Source organism: Penicillium expansum, assembly GCF_000769745.1.
Source record: "Penicillium expansum strain MD-8 chromosome Unknown contig8, whole genome shotgun sequence".
Classification (NCBI taxonomy): domain Eukaryota; kingdom Fungi; phylum Ascomycota; class Eurotiomycetes; order Eurotiales; family Aspergillaceae; genus Penicillium; species Penicillium expansum.
In genome coordinates, this window is record NW_015971309.1 from 165,176 (window position 1) to 179,219 (window position 14,044).

A 14,044-nucleotide genomic window follows, 5' to 3' on the forward strand; every position below is an offset into this window, starting at 1 on the left:
TTATCGTGAAAGCTTATCGGCTTGCTTTTACAGGTTTGTTGCTCTCCGAATGCTGCTCCTGTAAATGACCCAACGTGATAGAAGACATTGTTCAACAGAAATGCCACAGCCAGTCCACCTTTCATGGGGCCTGTCATATCATTTATGTTCGAGAAAGGCTGGGAAATTTGGAGAAACGATGTGAGAGTAGTCTTACCTACCTAGCAAATGCATGAGGAGCTTTACAAACGGGATCTCCAGGCTTGTTAGGCCAACATATGGTTGTGTTTGATATGGCTATCAGTAGTTAGTGCATATCTACATGTGTTTAAGTGTTAGGGTTCGCCACACACTTATTGAGCGCTCAGTTTCTCCATGGTAGCCGAAACAATCCGTGCTTCCCCCGAACATTCGCCCCCATCCCGGTGTCTCCCCGGGGGTACGGCATGGGGGGTCTTCTTCGCGCTGCACCATGATTTCCATGTTGCATTAGTTGATTATTACATATGCTGTAAAAGGAGGTCTTTCCCATACGCATCAGAAAGAAGTTATAGTATCAGTTGCTGCCGAACCAAACCACAATGGAAACCACCACTACTGTGCCCCTTATAATAGATGGCAAGGATGTTGTCCTTGCTTCCCGAGAGAGATGGATGCCAATTCCTACTCTTGAAAACTCTACTTCTTCATTTTTTCAAGGAGCAACAAAGGAACTGGCGATACAAGCTGTAGAGTCCAGTGCACGCGCTTTCACGACATGGTCCTCGACAACACCAGTCCAGCGACGCGAACTCCTCCTGAAACTGGCCGAGGTGAGTGGTCCCCAAGAATTCCCCCACAAAAAGCAGTCGGACTTTGGCATATTGATTTTTAATTACAGATCTTGAGAAATAGAGCAGCTGAGATCAAGCAGATCTGTGAGAGAGAAGTTTACAGTGGTCCGTTTTGGGCCGATATTATCACCAATGACAGCATCGGCATCATCGAGGAGTGTGCAGCCCTCACCACTCCGATAGCTACTGGCTCGATCCCTTTCACAAAGGGAAATTCTTATGGGTTTGTTTTCAAAGAGCCTCTTGGAGTTATTCTAGGTATTGCTCCATGGAATGCTCCGGTCATTTTGGGATTCCGTGCAGTTATCGCGCCCATTGCGGCGGGCAATGTTGCTATCCTCAAAGGTAGCCCTAGCCTCTTCTTTGAAGATTTGCCCAATTCTAATTTCTGCTCCTTTTCATCTGTCGTTTCTCATCCCCTGTTCCGTCTGCATTGGTTCTAATCATATACGATAGGATCTGAACTTAGCCCTCGAGTCCATTATTTTGTGGCATCCCTGTTTCGGGAAGCTGGATTCCCTCCAGGCGTGGTGAATTTCCTTCTTCATCGCCCAGAGGATGCCTCGGAGATCTTTGACACTTTGATCACACACCGCGCGGTTAAAAAGTGCAACTTCACCGGCTCTACGCAGGTTGGCCGCATCATCGCCAGTCAAGCGGCAATGGCACTCAAGCCAGTCTTGCTAGAGTTAGGGGGCAAGAATTTCACTATTGTGCTGGAGGATGCCAATTTAGACTTGGCAGCCCAAGAAATTGTCAAGGGTGCATTTTTGAATGTAAGTGAAAGCATCGCAGGTATCGTTGCAGCCATGTATTTCGAGAAAAGCTCACATCCAGCCCCTCATAAAATAGAATGGCCAGATTTGTATGTCCACAGACATGGTAATCACTTCAAGCGCCGTCGCTTCTACTCTCGAAGCCAAGATTTTCTCCTTGGTGCAAAAAATCGATCACGCCTCTACAGTCATCTCGCCGGCTGCCAAATCCAAGCTGGAGATGCTCGTGGCGGATGCCCAAGCCAAGGGAGCTAAGATTTATACCAGCCCGGTTCCATTCACTCCACTTTCACCCCAGGAATTTCTTCCGACAGTCATTACCGGCCTCACCAAGGAAATGGTTTTCTACGAGACAGAATCGTTCGGGCCGGTTGTTGGCATTGTGACGGTTGAGTCTGAAGCCCAGATCATTGAGATTGCTGAGCAGGCCACTTACGGTCTGTCGGCCTCCATCATCTCCAGTAACCACTATCGGGCGCTCAAGTTGTCTGAGTCTATCAAGGCGGGAGCTGTTCACATCAACTCGATGACTGTGCACGACGAGCCAACTCTGCCTCATGGAGGACATGGAGAAAGTGGCTGGGGTCGATTTGGGTCTCAGTGGGGAATGGAGGAATTCATGCAAACCAAGACTGTCACATTACATCCATAGAATCCTATTTATTCCCGGTGTTTCCCCGGCCGTTCCGAAGTGGATAGACACTTCGGGTAGGCGATCCGGATTTACCGGGGATCTGTTTCAAACCTCCAGTTCCTCTATTCCAGGGGCCAATCGCTGGAGGTGCAAATGAAATTTATATCAACTTTGACTGATCCTCTTCAATCCTTGAGAAAACACCAGAGTTTGATTACGTCGCTTGGAGATTATTTTCTAGTCCAAATTGAATAAAAAATGGCATCCCCTGCTCCCCAGCATTTTCCTGACCGTCCTCAATTCTCAGACTTCATGAAACCATGCCGATTCGAGGGCGAGGTTCAAAACTTGGAGGTGCATGGAGATATCCCCAATGACATCGACGGTACTTTCTACCGTGTCATGCCTGACCCTCAGTTGCCTCCTTTCATCGACAATGATCCCGTATGTATCTGCCTGATTCTACTATTCCACTTTCTTTTTAATATTTTGACAATCAAATAAATTAGTGGTTCAATGGAGATGGAAATGTCAGCGCATTCCGCATCAAGAACGGTTCTGTGACATTCCAGCAGAAATATGTTCGCACCGAGAAGTTTGTACGCGAGAGAGAAGCCCGCCGCGCGCTCATCGGTACGGATTTTCCAACTAGACACTTGTCTCCCACTTTAGGAGAGCGGGCTATTGACAAATATTTTCAATTAGGAAAATATCGGAACAAGTTCACCGATGCCGTGGAATTCACCGTTAGAAGTACTGCCAATACGAATGTTGTCAGCTTCAACAATCAACTCTTGGCTCTCAAGGAAGACTCTCCTCCATATGCGATGGATCCGGAGACTCTGGAAACACAGGGCTTGTATACCTTTGATGGCCAGCTTCCAAGCGTGACTTTCACTGCCCATCCCAAGACGGATCCAGTGACCGGAGAATTGATTTGTTTCGGTTACGAAGCCAAGGGCGACGGCAGCCCCGATATTTGCTATTATACTATTGGCCCTGATGGTAAGTTCACCCAGACAGTCTGGCTAGTGAGTCCTGTCTGTGGAATGATCCATGACTTTGCAGTGACGGAGAACTGGGTAAGTGCTGCGCTTTTATGTCCATTATGGCACGATGTCGGCATCTAATCAAGAGCCTTTGTGTCAGGTTCTTTTCCCTGTGATTCCCCAGCTATGTGACCTTGAACGATTGAAGCAGGGTGGAGAACACTGGCAATGGAGCCCTGAAACTCCCTTCTATATCGGAGTGATCCCCCGCTACGGAGCTAAGTCTTCAGACGTTAAGGTAAGCGGAATTTTACAACTAATCTTGTCCATTTTACTATTTCCTCACACGCCAGTCGCAGTGGTTCACATACAAGAATTCATTCCCGGGTCATACCGCCAATGCCTACGAACAAGATGACGGGAAAATCGTCTTCGATCTCGGACTCAGTGACAAGAATGTCTTCTACTGGTGGCCCGATGCTCAAGGCAACTCGCCTGAGCCTAGCAAAATCCACTCTCAATTGACACGCTTTACTGTGAACCCTCACGCGGAAGAAGGAAAGCTTCCCGAGCCGAAGGTTCTGCACCATGGAAATTCGGAATTCTATCGCATTGATGATCGGTTTTCTGGAAGAAAATATAGCCACAGCTTCTTCGATCTCATGGACCCCAGCTTGGGGACGGACTTTGCAGCCATTGGCCCGGTTATGGGCGGGGGATATCCTCCTTATAACTCGCTGGCACATCATGTTGAAAGTACGGGCAAAACAGAAGTTTACTTCCCGGGACGCACACATCTTGTCCAGGAACCCGTTTTCATTCCTCGTGCGGGATCTAAGGAGGAAGGTGATGGATATTTGATGGCATTGGTGAACAACTATCGCACCTTGTCCAGTGAGCTGCATCTTCTCGATTGTCGGGATTTCACCAAAGCCCGGGCGACTATCTTGCTTCCTTTGAGACTCAGAGCCGGTCTGCACGGGAACTGGGTTGACAACAACTAGCGAGTGATTGGGGTCCATTATTTCTGCTAGATTTTTTTTTCGAGATCAGCCGCTACAGGGTTAGAGGCTTATCTATGCGCTTGCTGAAGTCCACTGTTTCCTTGGGGTCTTCTTAGGTGTCACATGTAAACCTTGTTTCCGCGCAAGTATCCGCTGCTCCGCATATGAGTACTGTATCTTTTCTCCTTTGTTTCCGTCGTCAATCTCTAGGATACATATTGAATAAGGGAACGCTCAAGGCTGTATACTCTCTGGTATATGAGTCGAGTTAGCACTCGTAATTTAGGATCATACCAACTAGTATATATAGAAGGAATCCAGATAGGCAGTCTAAGAAGTGAATTCAGAGGGATATAGGGGTGTGTATTATGCACATTATTTTATCCATCCTGGTATTCGCTTGAGCTCGTAAAATTATGCATTTCTTTGGGTTTTTCATGTCAAGTTCTGTTTTGACGGAAATGATGAGCAGAGAGACATGATGCAAAGGCCCTAGTGGGCCTAGTTAGTAAACTTTTGTACGCGTTCGTTTGCGAGATAAGGTTCACCCTGGGGCCTCCCGCCTGCCGCTGGATAGATCCCGATCTTCCCCCGCCTCTTCCCCACTATGGACTAAACCCTCCCTACAGAGCATTGGATGATTGTGTGCACAGATCTTAGATAGTGTCGTTTTATATTATCATTGACGGTGAATCAAATTATGGATCCAATGTCATATTTCTACTATCCACTTGGACCAGTGGTTTCAAACGGCGCTTCTTCCGAGGTCCAGCCCCGAATATCAATGCGACAAGAAGGCCGACACAGTAAATCAATACAACGAAATCATTATAAAGAGCTGACTTGAGTTCACTCCCGCTTCCGGTGTCCATAGAAGTACAGTGGAGCAGCCAGGACCAAGGTAATCATATTTAACATGAACATGATCATATAAACTTGAGTAAAACCCTGGGAGGTGACCCAGGGGACGGCCTCATACAGGAAAAGAAAAGCGAGAATATTTTTGAAAATATTGATGAGAACGAGACACTGGGCGGCATGTTTCTGATGACGATGGACCACATAGGTAAGAGCGATGTTTGGTGTGTAGACTTCTCCAAATGAAACTGCCTGTTGTCAGTCATACAGATCCATGAAGATCGAGTGAAAGAAGCAAAATAAAGAAAAAGCACCGCTTACCCATTCCAAATCCAAAAGCTATTGCAACCCAACTGAGCTTGTACTGACATGCAAAGGCAAGGAGAATGCATCCAGCCGGGGCAATGAACATCCCAGGAAGCAACGAGACAAGGCGTTGCTCGGGTCTAATCTCTCCTTTGCTTTTTTTCACAATGTGTGTGGTGATAATATCGGAAATATACCCGCCACCAAAGCATGCCACAACAAAACCGATTATCGCAGCTATCTCCATGAGACCTATATCGCCTGATGAAAAGTTATACGGTGGAGGCATAAGGAGCGTGGACATGGTGAATCTAGAAAAGAAGATAAAGTAAGTACCACTCGCTTGCGAAGTTCAGAATTAAAACGTACATCATGATAATCTGCGGGCTTAGGGAACATCCATAGGCATAGATAGCCCACAGTACGGACGGATGGCGTAAGAGTCGAAGGGGGTCAACAAGGGCTTTCAAGAAATTAATACTGTCATTATATCGAATCAAAGAAAGGCGCTCTTTGAATGGCAAGAGATGAACCGTGTACTCCACATTTGTAGAAGCGCTTTCGACAAAACTAGTATTCGATTTCTCAGTTGCCTCCTCATCTCCGACGGGTTTCATTCCAATTTGACCGTCATCTTCAAAGTCAGGCCGGCGAAAGTTGCTTTCTGGGCAGAAAATGAATAGAAGGACGAGATTAACAGCGGCCAACCCAACACAGAGCCAAAAGTAACTCCTCCATGTTTGAGCAGTCGATTGAACCATAAAGCCGGCGATGAGAGGACCAACAGCCGTTCCCCCGGATATCAAGATAACGTATCTAAAGCAAAAGTGGCCTAGTCAGAGAGTACGTTAGGTGAGACACTGCTTCAGGTTGTTCTTACATGGACATCATTGTGGCCCGTTCATGAAGGAAGAAGAGATCTGCAACTATTTCTGGGACAATGCTCTTAAGAGGAGTCGTCAGCAAGAATATGGCGAGTGCAGGGGACACGTAAGCTCCCCTTCTTCAGTGATTAATGTCTTACCTCTCCAGCAGCGGCAGCAAATCCAAGTACAATCCGGGCAGCAAGCAAGCTATCAAAGCTTTTGGCGAGCGCACACCAAATCAAAGCGCCCACTTGCAAGGCCATGGCCATCAAAAGCGATGCTCTCTTGCCTAATTTCAATGCAAGTGGAACCCAGAATATGTTGCCCAAACCAAGGAGAAGGAAGTTGAACTAATGAGAGCACTATCCATTAACCCCTTTCCTGGGATGATACAGCACACGTGGAGATCAGAGGAACTAACCGTCAAAAGTTGAGTGACGTGCGCCTGAGACTTTGAAAAGTCTTGCATGAAGTCCTTTACAGCCACAGAAGGACCTGCACCCGCCATGTTGGACACAAAGTTGAAAAGGGATGTCGACAGCACGACCGATACTTTCAACCAACGTGGCCACCGGAGGGGGTCATATTTGTGGTTAGTTGGTGGAGGAATGAGATTCATTGCTGGGCGATGTATGTTGGTAGAATTGCTGTTCAACCCACTGAATTGCTAGAATATATTTTTGAGCTGAGTCTTTAGTAGACAGGCTGGCGGTATTTGGCTGCCTTAAATAGTAGAGAAAGTGGTTTCATATAGATTTGTCTATGATAAGTGCTGCCAATTTCCCCACGCCGGGTACGCCCCGGACGGGCCGATATTCCGGGGCCCCGGGGTAGTTACAATTACGAATATAACTATTGGAACGGGCATAATCCCCAGAAGAGCTGGTTATTGAAATACTAGTAGCCAATAGCCTAAGTCCTTCTGTATGGTAATTTACGAGCTAAAGCTCTATTGGCTATGAAGAAACCATTTGTGGCTCATTTCAACTGTTTTGTATAGTAATTCGAGATTGATGCTAGAGAGACAATTCATTGTACCTGATTTTAATATCCTATAGCTGAAAAGAATGTGGAATAAAGTCATTAGTATCTTAGAATACGGGTTTCCTGCTGGCAGTGTTCCGTAGTTTAAAGTTGTGTACGTTTTTACATATCGTCGATCCAACCTTAGAACAGCATTAACGCGTCACATACCTATCCGCTCCTTCCCCGGTTCTTCCCCTTGGTCCGAGGAAGCCAACTGTTGTTTCTCGCTTTTCTATCCACGTACTCATCGCTGTGAATGTGGATAATATACATGGGGACTCCACGACAGACAAAATATGATTATGATAATGATAGCATCAATTTGAGCGAATAAAGCCACACCATGAAACGCTATCGAATATACGCTGCAATTGTTCACGAAAGTCCAAAGGACGAGACTGGTGCTTACTAGCTCCACGGCATAAAACATGATTACCAAGAAAGGGTATATCTTTTCACCCTAAGCGGCTCACTATAAGCATTCTAGAGCATCCAACCACTAGTCTGGTGATAGGAATCAGCAAAGAAAACTATCTACAGAACTTGGAATCCCGTAGTATTACCATAGAAGAGAGTCTGCTCGCCTTGAGGGTTCATATCTCTGACTACTCTCTACAAGTTCTTGTGGGCTTGCCGTTAAGAACAGGCTCAACTCAGTGATGGAAATAGCCTGAATAGAAACGCTAGTTGACACCGTGGACATTGAAGATTTGGTGGATGCGATGGGCACAGTGGGTTTTCCCAATGAAGATTGTAGCCTTTTCAGTAGGATTGCATTCTTAGCGGAGAAGGAAAAACTTTCAGCATGTTAAATGGAAGAGGATTTAAACTCACTTTCCATAGGCCCATCAAATATCACCTTTCTATGTCATTTATCTTACGTGGTATCACATAGCGTTAGTTTCCCAGTGACGGTGAGTTGCTATTTCTATAAACATTCCGATTGCGGATAGTAGAACTTTTCAAATGAATGGACTCCTTCAAGTCCGCAGTGTAGGTTCATATATCTAGTTTCTAATCCTCACTAAATGTTTCCCAACATACTATATGCGTAGCTCTCCAACCTTGTTATTCAAATTCATAGTTAGAATCTATGCCACATCCACCACTCATGGTCAGCGAGAGCGCTAGACACATCCTTTCCGTTGAGCAGAATTTTGTTGCCTTGGAAAAATCCCTTTCCTAACATATTGAAATCACAACAGTAGGGAAAATCCACGATGTTGAGTAGAAAATTAGTACATTAAACATATAGACCCAATTGACACAGAAACTATAAGAAATGTATGATTTTCAAAAACCAAAATCCAGGGGGTTTTACTACATATTCGCCATTGATCATATATATCGCTAAGGTTACACAATCAAATGCGAATCATTTTTGAAGCCTACAAAACTTATTACTGGTGACTTTCTATCTACAGTTACTCTAGATAATCCCCTTGATAGATTGCTGCTTCGCTGTGTCACAATAAAAATGGCTATGGTAGTGATGGAAAATATATCAGTTTTCTGGGGTCTTTTGGTTAGTATCTTATGTTAGTCTCATTCAAAGATATATATAGCAGATTGGATAGGCTTTGCAAGACAGCAAGTATAGTGAGGAGCTAAAGAAGGCTAGGTTACAAAGTACACTATGTGAAGCGTTTAATGGTTATTAGAGTGGCTTCAAGTTTTAGTATCTTTCATATAAAAACGAAAGGTTATGAACCAGACCCCGAAAAGGCATTTTGAAGATGACCCTAAGGAGTGATGGCGGGATATTGCTCCATGTCACATGTAAGAACAGACAGCTTTGAAAGCATCCGGATAGCAACGTGGTCATCAATGGAATTTGATAGGCGGGGTAGTTCACTAGATTCTTCGGTTGGTAAGGTGGCAATAGTGCCTGTGAGCTTGGGTGATGATCTTTTTTTTTGTCGGTCGCGCTTAGCTTCCAAGAGGGAGAAGAACTTTGCAAGGAAGCGTATATTGTGTACTTCTATATAAAAGAGCCTAATCTTGTCATCTGGGGGAGCTTTTGTTTGTAGGTATGAAACGTCCGATGTGTCGCATGATTTTCCTATCATTTATATTGGAGGGGCCGGGACTACCGGAGTACTCGGGCTGGCAGACTGTCCCGGCTTATGGATTGTTTTGAGATCCACTATTTTGATGATCAAGTCAAATTTTTGATAGAGTCAAGTCTTTGTTGGTCTCATTGGTTTTTCCTTGGCTACAGCTCAGTTTCACTTCTTATCATGTCGGTGTAGTAAGTATGTAGGTGGGATGATTTGATGCCTTGGTGCCTTGGTGCCTCCAAATGAGGAGTTCTTTTGCCCCCACTAATGCACGGTGCTGCACGAGCCAGTAGTGAATGAAGATCGATGAAAATTTACTCGAGGCATATCTGCGAGGATTTTCTTTTGCGATTGAAACATTTAGAGATCATTATTTTGACTTATATAGAGATATACTAGTAGCTATATAGCTGTACCATAGATTGAGCTCTTGAGCTGTGTATGCCTGAGGTACCTAGGCCGATCAAATTTGAAATCGCTTACTAATATGCATTGCCCCACCAAGTTGATAGAGGGGTTTTGGGCATGAAGTCAAGTCTTTTAGGGAACCTTGGAAAGCTAAAAGCATCGAGTGAATCATACGCTTTACATTGACTCATTTTGAGCATCTAGGAAGATGAAGGAATCATAAAATATAGCTATAAAAAGAGTTGGAATACCTCTCGCTTGTGATATGGTTGTCAAACGTCACCGGAGTACCCACGGATGGCAAAATAGTCAGCGTAGTGAGTCAAGACATGCAAGTATTGAGGATTTGAAATCAGAAAAAAAAGGCCGAAATGAGAAGAAAATGAGAAGAATCTGATCAATTAAAAAAAAGAACGAATATAATATAAATGGGTTTACTATAAGAGAAAAAAAAAAAAATTGGGCTGAGCTCAAAACGCACAAAACCGGGAGGAGAAAAAAAGTCCCCACTTTCGCTTTTCTTTTTTTTCTCTCCCACTTTCCCTTCCCCTCTTCTTCCTCTTCTTTTCCCCTCTATCTCTGTCCCCCAGGAGCAGTTGCACATAGAAGTTTTTGATTCAGTGATCGAGAACTCTCGGTCCTAGTCATCTGTGTGCTCTTCTTCTTCTCTTTTTCTATCCTAGTTTACTAAGGATTAACCGCCAAAATGGTTAAGTAAGTTGTGATCTTCAGATGATGTGACAGAGCATACAGCTAACCGTGATATGAACAGCTTCACTATTGAAGAGGTTAGTATTTGCCTTTCCAGGGTTTCAAGGTTATATCAAACATTACCAGTGGAAGGAGGGGATATCCTTTCCTCAATTGCCATCCTTCCATGCTTCCATCTTGCCATCTCCCACTTCCGCTGGTGATGATTGAAACCCTTTCTCCCTTGGAATAAACCACCATCAAATCATCATGAATGTCGATACTGACCTACATAAGATCCGGACCTTGATGGACCGTCGGGCTAACATCCGAAACATGTCCGTCATTGCTCACGGTAAGTTCTTACTGAAAATGATGTGATACAGTGAAATGACCCATTCTGATTTTGCTTCTGTGCTTTAGTCGATCACGGAAAGTCCACCCTCTCCGACTCCCTGGTTCAGCGTGCCGGTATCATCTCCGCCGCCAAGGCCGGTGAGGCTCGTTTCATGGACACCCGTCCCGATGAGCAGGATCGTTGCATTACCATCAAGTCTACCGCTATCTCCCTCTACGCCAAGTTCCCCGACCCCGAGGATCTTAAGGAGATTCCCCAGGCCGTCGATGGTGACGAGTTCCTCATCAACTTGATCGATTCCCCCGGTCACGTCGATTTCTCGTCCGAGGTCACTGCTGCCCTCCGTGTCACTGACGGTGCCCTTGTCGTTGTCGACTGTGTCTCCGGTGTCTGTGTCCAGACCGAGACTGTCCTGCGTCAGGCCCTGACCGAGCGCATCAAGCCCGTTCTCTGCATCAACAAGGTCGATCGTGCTCTTCTCGAGCTCCAGGTCTCCAAGGAGGATCTGTACCAGTCCTTCTCCCGTACTATTGAGTCCGTCAACGTCATCATCTCCACCTACTTCGACAAGGCTCTCGGTGACGTCCAGGTCTACCCCGACCGCGGCACTATCGCTTTCGGTTCCGGTCTCCACGGCTGGTGCTTCACTGTCCGCCAGTTCGCTGTCCGTTACGCCAAGAAGTTCGGTGTTGACCGCAAGAAGATGCTCGAGCGTCTCTGGGGCGACAACTACTTCAACCCCAAGACCAAGAAGTGGACCAACAAGTCTGAGCACGAGGGCAAGACTCTTGAGCGTGCCTTCAACCAGTTCATCTTGGACCCCATCTTCAAGATCTTCGCTGCTGTCAACCACAACAAGCGTGACGAGATCTTCACTCTCCTCGAGAAGCTCGAGGTCTCCCTCACCAACGATGAGAAGGAGCTCGAGGGCAAGGCCCTCCTCAAGCTCATCATGCGCAAGTTCCTGCCTGCCGCTGATGCCCTTCTTGAGATGATCTGTATCCACCTGCCTTCCCCCGTCACTGCCCAGAAGTACCGTGCCGAGACTCTCTACGAGGGTCCCACCGACGACAAGGCCTGCATCGGTATCCGCGACTGTGACCCCACTGCTCCTCTGATGCTGTACGTCTCCAAGATGGTGCCTACCTCCGATAAGGGTCGTTTCTACGCCTTCGGTCGTGTCTACTCCGGTACCGTCAAGTCCGGTGTCAAGGTCCGCATCCAGGGTCCCAACTACGTCCCTGGCCGCAAGGAGGATCTCTTCATCAAGGCCATCCAGCGTACCATTCTCATGATGGGTCGCTTCGTTGAGCCCATTGAGGATGTCCCCGCCGGTAACATTGTCGGTCTGGTCGGTGTCGATCAGTTCCTGCTCAAGTCCGGTACCCTCACCACCGATGAGACTGCCCACAACATGAAGGTCATGAAGTTCTCCGTCTCCCCCGTCGTGCAGCGCTCCGTTGAGGTCAAGAACGCCCAGGATCTGCCCAAGCTTGTCGAGGGTCTCAAGCGTCTCTCCAAGTCCGACCCCTGTGTCCTGACCATGATCAACGAGTCTGGCCAGCACATTGTTGCCGGTGCTGGTGAGCTTCACCTCGAGATTTGTCTTAAGGATCTCGAGGAGGACCACGCTGGTGTTCCCCTCCGTATCTCCGACCCCGTCGTTGCTTACCGTGAGACCGTCGCTGGTACCTCCAGCATGACTGCTCTGTCCAAGTCCCCCAACAAGCACAACCGTCTGTACATGACCGCTCAGCCCATTGAGGAGGATGTCTCCCTCGCCATTGAGTCTGGCCGCATCAGCCCCCGTGACGACTTCAAGGCTCGTGCCCGTGTCCTTGCTGACGAGTTCGGTTGGGATGTCACCGATGCCCGTAAGATTTGGTGCTTCGGTCCCGACACCACCGGTGCCAACCTGCTCATCGACCAGACCAAGGCCGTGCAGTACCTCAACGAAATCAAGGATTCCGTTGTCTCCGGTTTCCAGTGGGCTACCCGCGAGGGTCCCGTTGCCGAGGAGCCCATGCGTTCCGTCCGCTTCAACATCCTTGATGTTACCCTGCACGCTGATGCCATTCACCGTGGTGGTGGTCAGATCATCCCCACTGCTCGTCGTGCTCTGTACGCCGCTGCCATGTTGGCCGACCCCGCTCTCCTCGAGCCCATCTTCAACGTCGAGATCCAGGTTCCCGAGCAGGCTATGGGTGGTATCTACGGTGTCCTCACCCGCCGTCGTGGTCACGTCTACACTGAGGAGCAGCGTCCCGGTACCCCTCTGTTCATGGTCAAGGCTTACTTGCCCGTCAACGAGTCCTTCGGTTTCCCTGCCGATCTCCGTTCCGCTACCGGTGGCCAGGCTTTCCCCCAGTCCATCTTCGATCACTGGAGCATCCTCCCCGGCGGTTCTCCTCTCGACGCCACCACCAAGCCCGGTCAGGTCGTCCAGGAAATGCGCAAGCGCAAGGGTCTCAAGGAGGTCGTTCCCGGTTACGAAAACGTAAGTCTTTTTGCTCACTCTCCTTGGTTTCAGTTACTAATCTCGCTCTATAGTACTACGACAAGCTGTAAAAATGTTCACGGTCACCCAGAATTTCCCTTCTGCCAGTCATTCGTGGAATCTTTCATGAGATTGATGAATTCAATACAATTTCTTCGGTTCAACAAAATTTTATTCCCTCATTCGTCGGTATTTGCTTCGATCGTTCCGTCTTTAGAAATCCGGACATGAATCTTGAAGCCTCTGGGCATCAATGTTTCTGTCCTTTCACTGCTGTTTCTACATTTAGTTTTTGACCGAGGGTTTTGCTTTTTGCGTTTTTGCTGCCGTCTAGCAACCAGTTTCGCTATGAAAATAAACTTGGGTCTGCTAGGCACAGTTGTCCATTCGTAGAGCTTGCGCGTAGTTGTAAAGACCAAAAAGTAAAAGAATAAACAAAGCCCTGACTACGATCGCAATCCTTGGAAGTGTTCGGAGTACGGAGTAGCTTGCGGAGAATTGCCCTATGTCACTCAAGCACGTGATCTACCGGTACTCGCGTTTTTGCCTCCAACTTCGCGTTCCCAGCCATATCCTTCCATTCCCTCAAGGTTGGGGGTGAATGCTTATCAGCTTAAAATAGCTCATTCTAAAGCTTTGTTATTTGAGTCACAAAGCTGTGCTTTCATCCCACATACGATTCTCATTTGTACACGCAGGAAATATCCCGAGTGACGGCTTTGTTGAAACCGAATCCCTGCAATCATCGCCACTTTCACGT

The 14,044-nt window shown here is 47.1% G+C and overlaps 5 protein-coding genes across 5 annotated transcripts; 3 read left to right on the forward strand and 2 right to left on the reverse strand.

The window, feature by feature from the left end:
- Positions 1 to 560: 560 nt before the first annotated feature.
- On the forward strand, positions 561 to 2,240 carry PEX2_003340 (putative aldehyde dehydrogenase; the record flags this gene model as incomplete). The annotated part of the gene is made up of 4 exons (XM_016737612.1): positions 561 to 791; positions 860 to 1,157; positions 1,269 to 1,588; positions 1,665 to 2,240. The coding sequence occupies 4 exons, from the start codon at positions 561 to 563 to the stop codon at positions 2,238 to 2,240; spliced, it is 1,425 nt and encodes a 474-aa protein (XP_016598668.1).
- A 240-nt stretch (positions 2,241 to 2,480) lies between these two features.
- PEX2_003350 (carotenoid oxygenase family protein) lies at positions 2,481 to 4,215 on the forward strand (the record flags this gene model as incomplete). The annotated part of the gene is made up of 6 exons (XM_016737613.1): positions 2,481 to 2,666; positions 2,732 to 2,855; positions 2,928 to 3,227; positions 3,291 to 3,304; positions 3,372 to 3,509; positions 3,565 to 4,215. 6 exons carry the CDS (start codon positions 2,481 to 2,483, stop codon positions 4,213 to 4,215), a joined length of 1,413 nt encoding a protein of 470 aa, XP_016598669.1.
- Positions 4,216 to 5,064: 849 nt separating this feature from the next.
- PEX2_003360 (putative MFS transporter) lies at positions 5,065 to 6,864 on the reverse strand (the record flags this gene model as incomplete). Its single annotated transcript, XM_016737614.1, has 6 exons — positions 5,065 to 5,321; positions 5,395 to 5,690; positions 5,749 to 6,195; positions 6,260 to 6,324; positions 6,404 to 6,595; positions 6,667 to 6,864. The coding sequence occupies 6 exons, from the start codon at positions 6,862 to 6,864 to the stop codon at positions 5,065 to 5,067; spliced, it is 1,455 nt and encodes a 484-aa protein (XP_016598670.1).
- Positions 6,865 to 10,445: 3,581 nt separating this feature from the next.
- Positions 10,446 to 13,355, forward strand: PEX2_003370 (elongation factor 2; the record flags this gene model as incomplete). Its single annotated transcript, XM_016737615.1, has 5 exons — positions 10,446 to 10,453; positions 10,512 to 10,527; positions 10,727 to 10,784; positions 10,853 to 13,284; positions 13,338 to 13,355. The coding sequence occupies 5 exons, from the start codon at positions 10,446 to 10,448 to the stop codon at positions 13,353 to 13,355; spliced, it is 2,532 nt and encodes an 843-aa protein (XP_016598671.1).
- A 108-nt stretch (positions 13,356 to 13,463) lies between these two features.
- Positions 13,464 to 13,865, reverse strand: PEX2_003380 (uncharacterized protein; the record flags this gene model as incomplete). The annotated part of the gene is made up of 2 exons (XM_016737616.1): positions 13,464 to 13,630; positions 13,814 to 13,865. The coding sequence occupies 2 exons, from the start codon at positions 13,863 to 13,865 to the stop codon at positions 13,464 to 13,466; spliced, it is 219 nt and encodes a 72-aa protein (XP_016598672.1).
- Between the last annotated feature and the right edge of the window lie 179 nt (positions 13,866 to 14,044).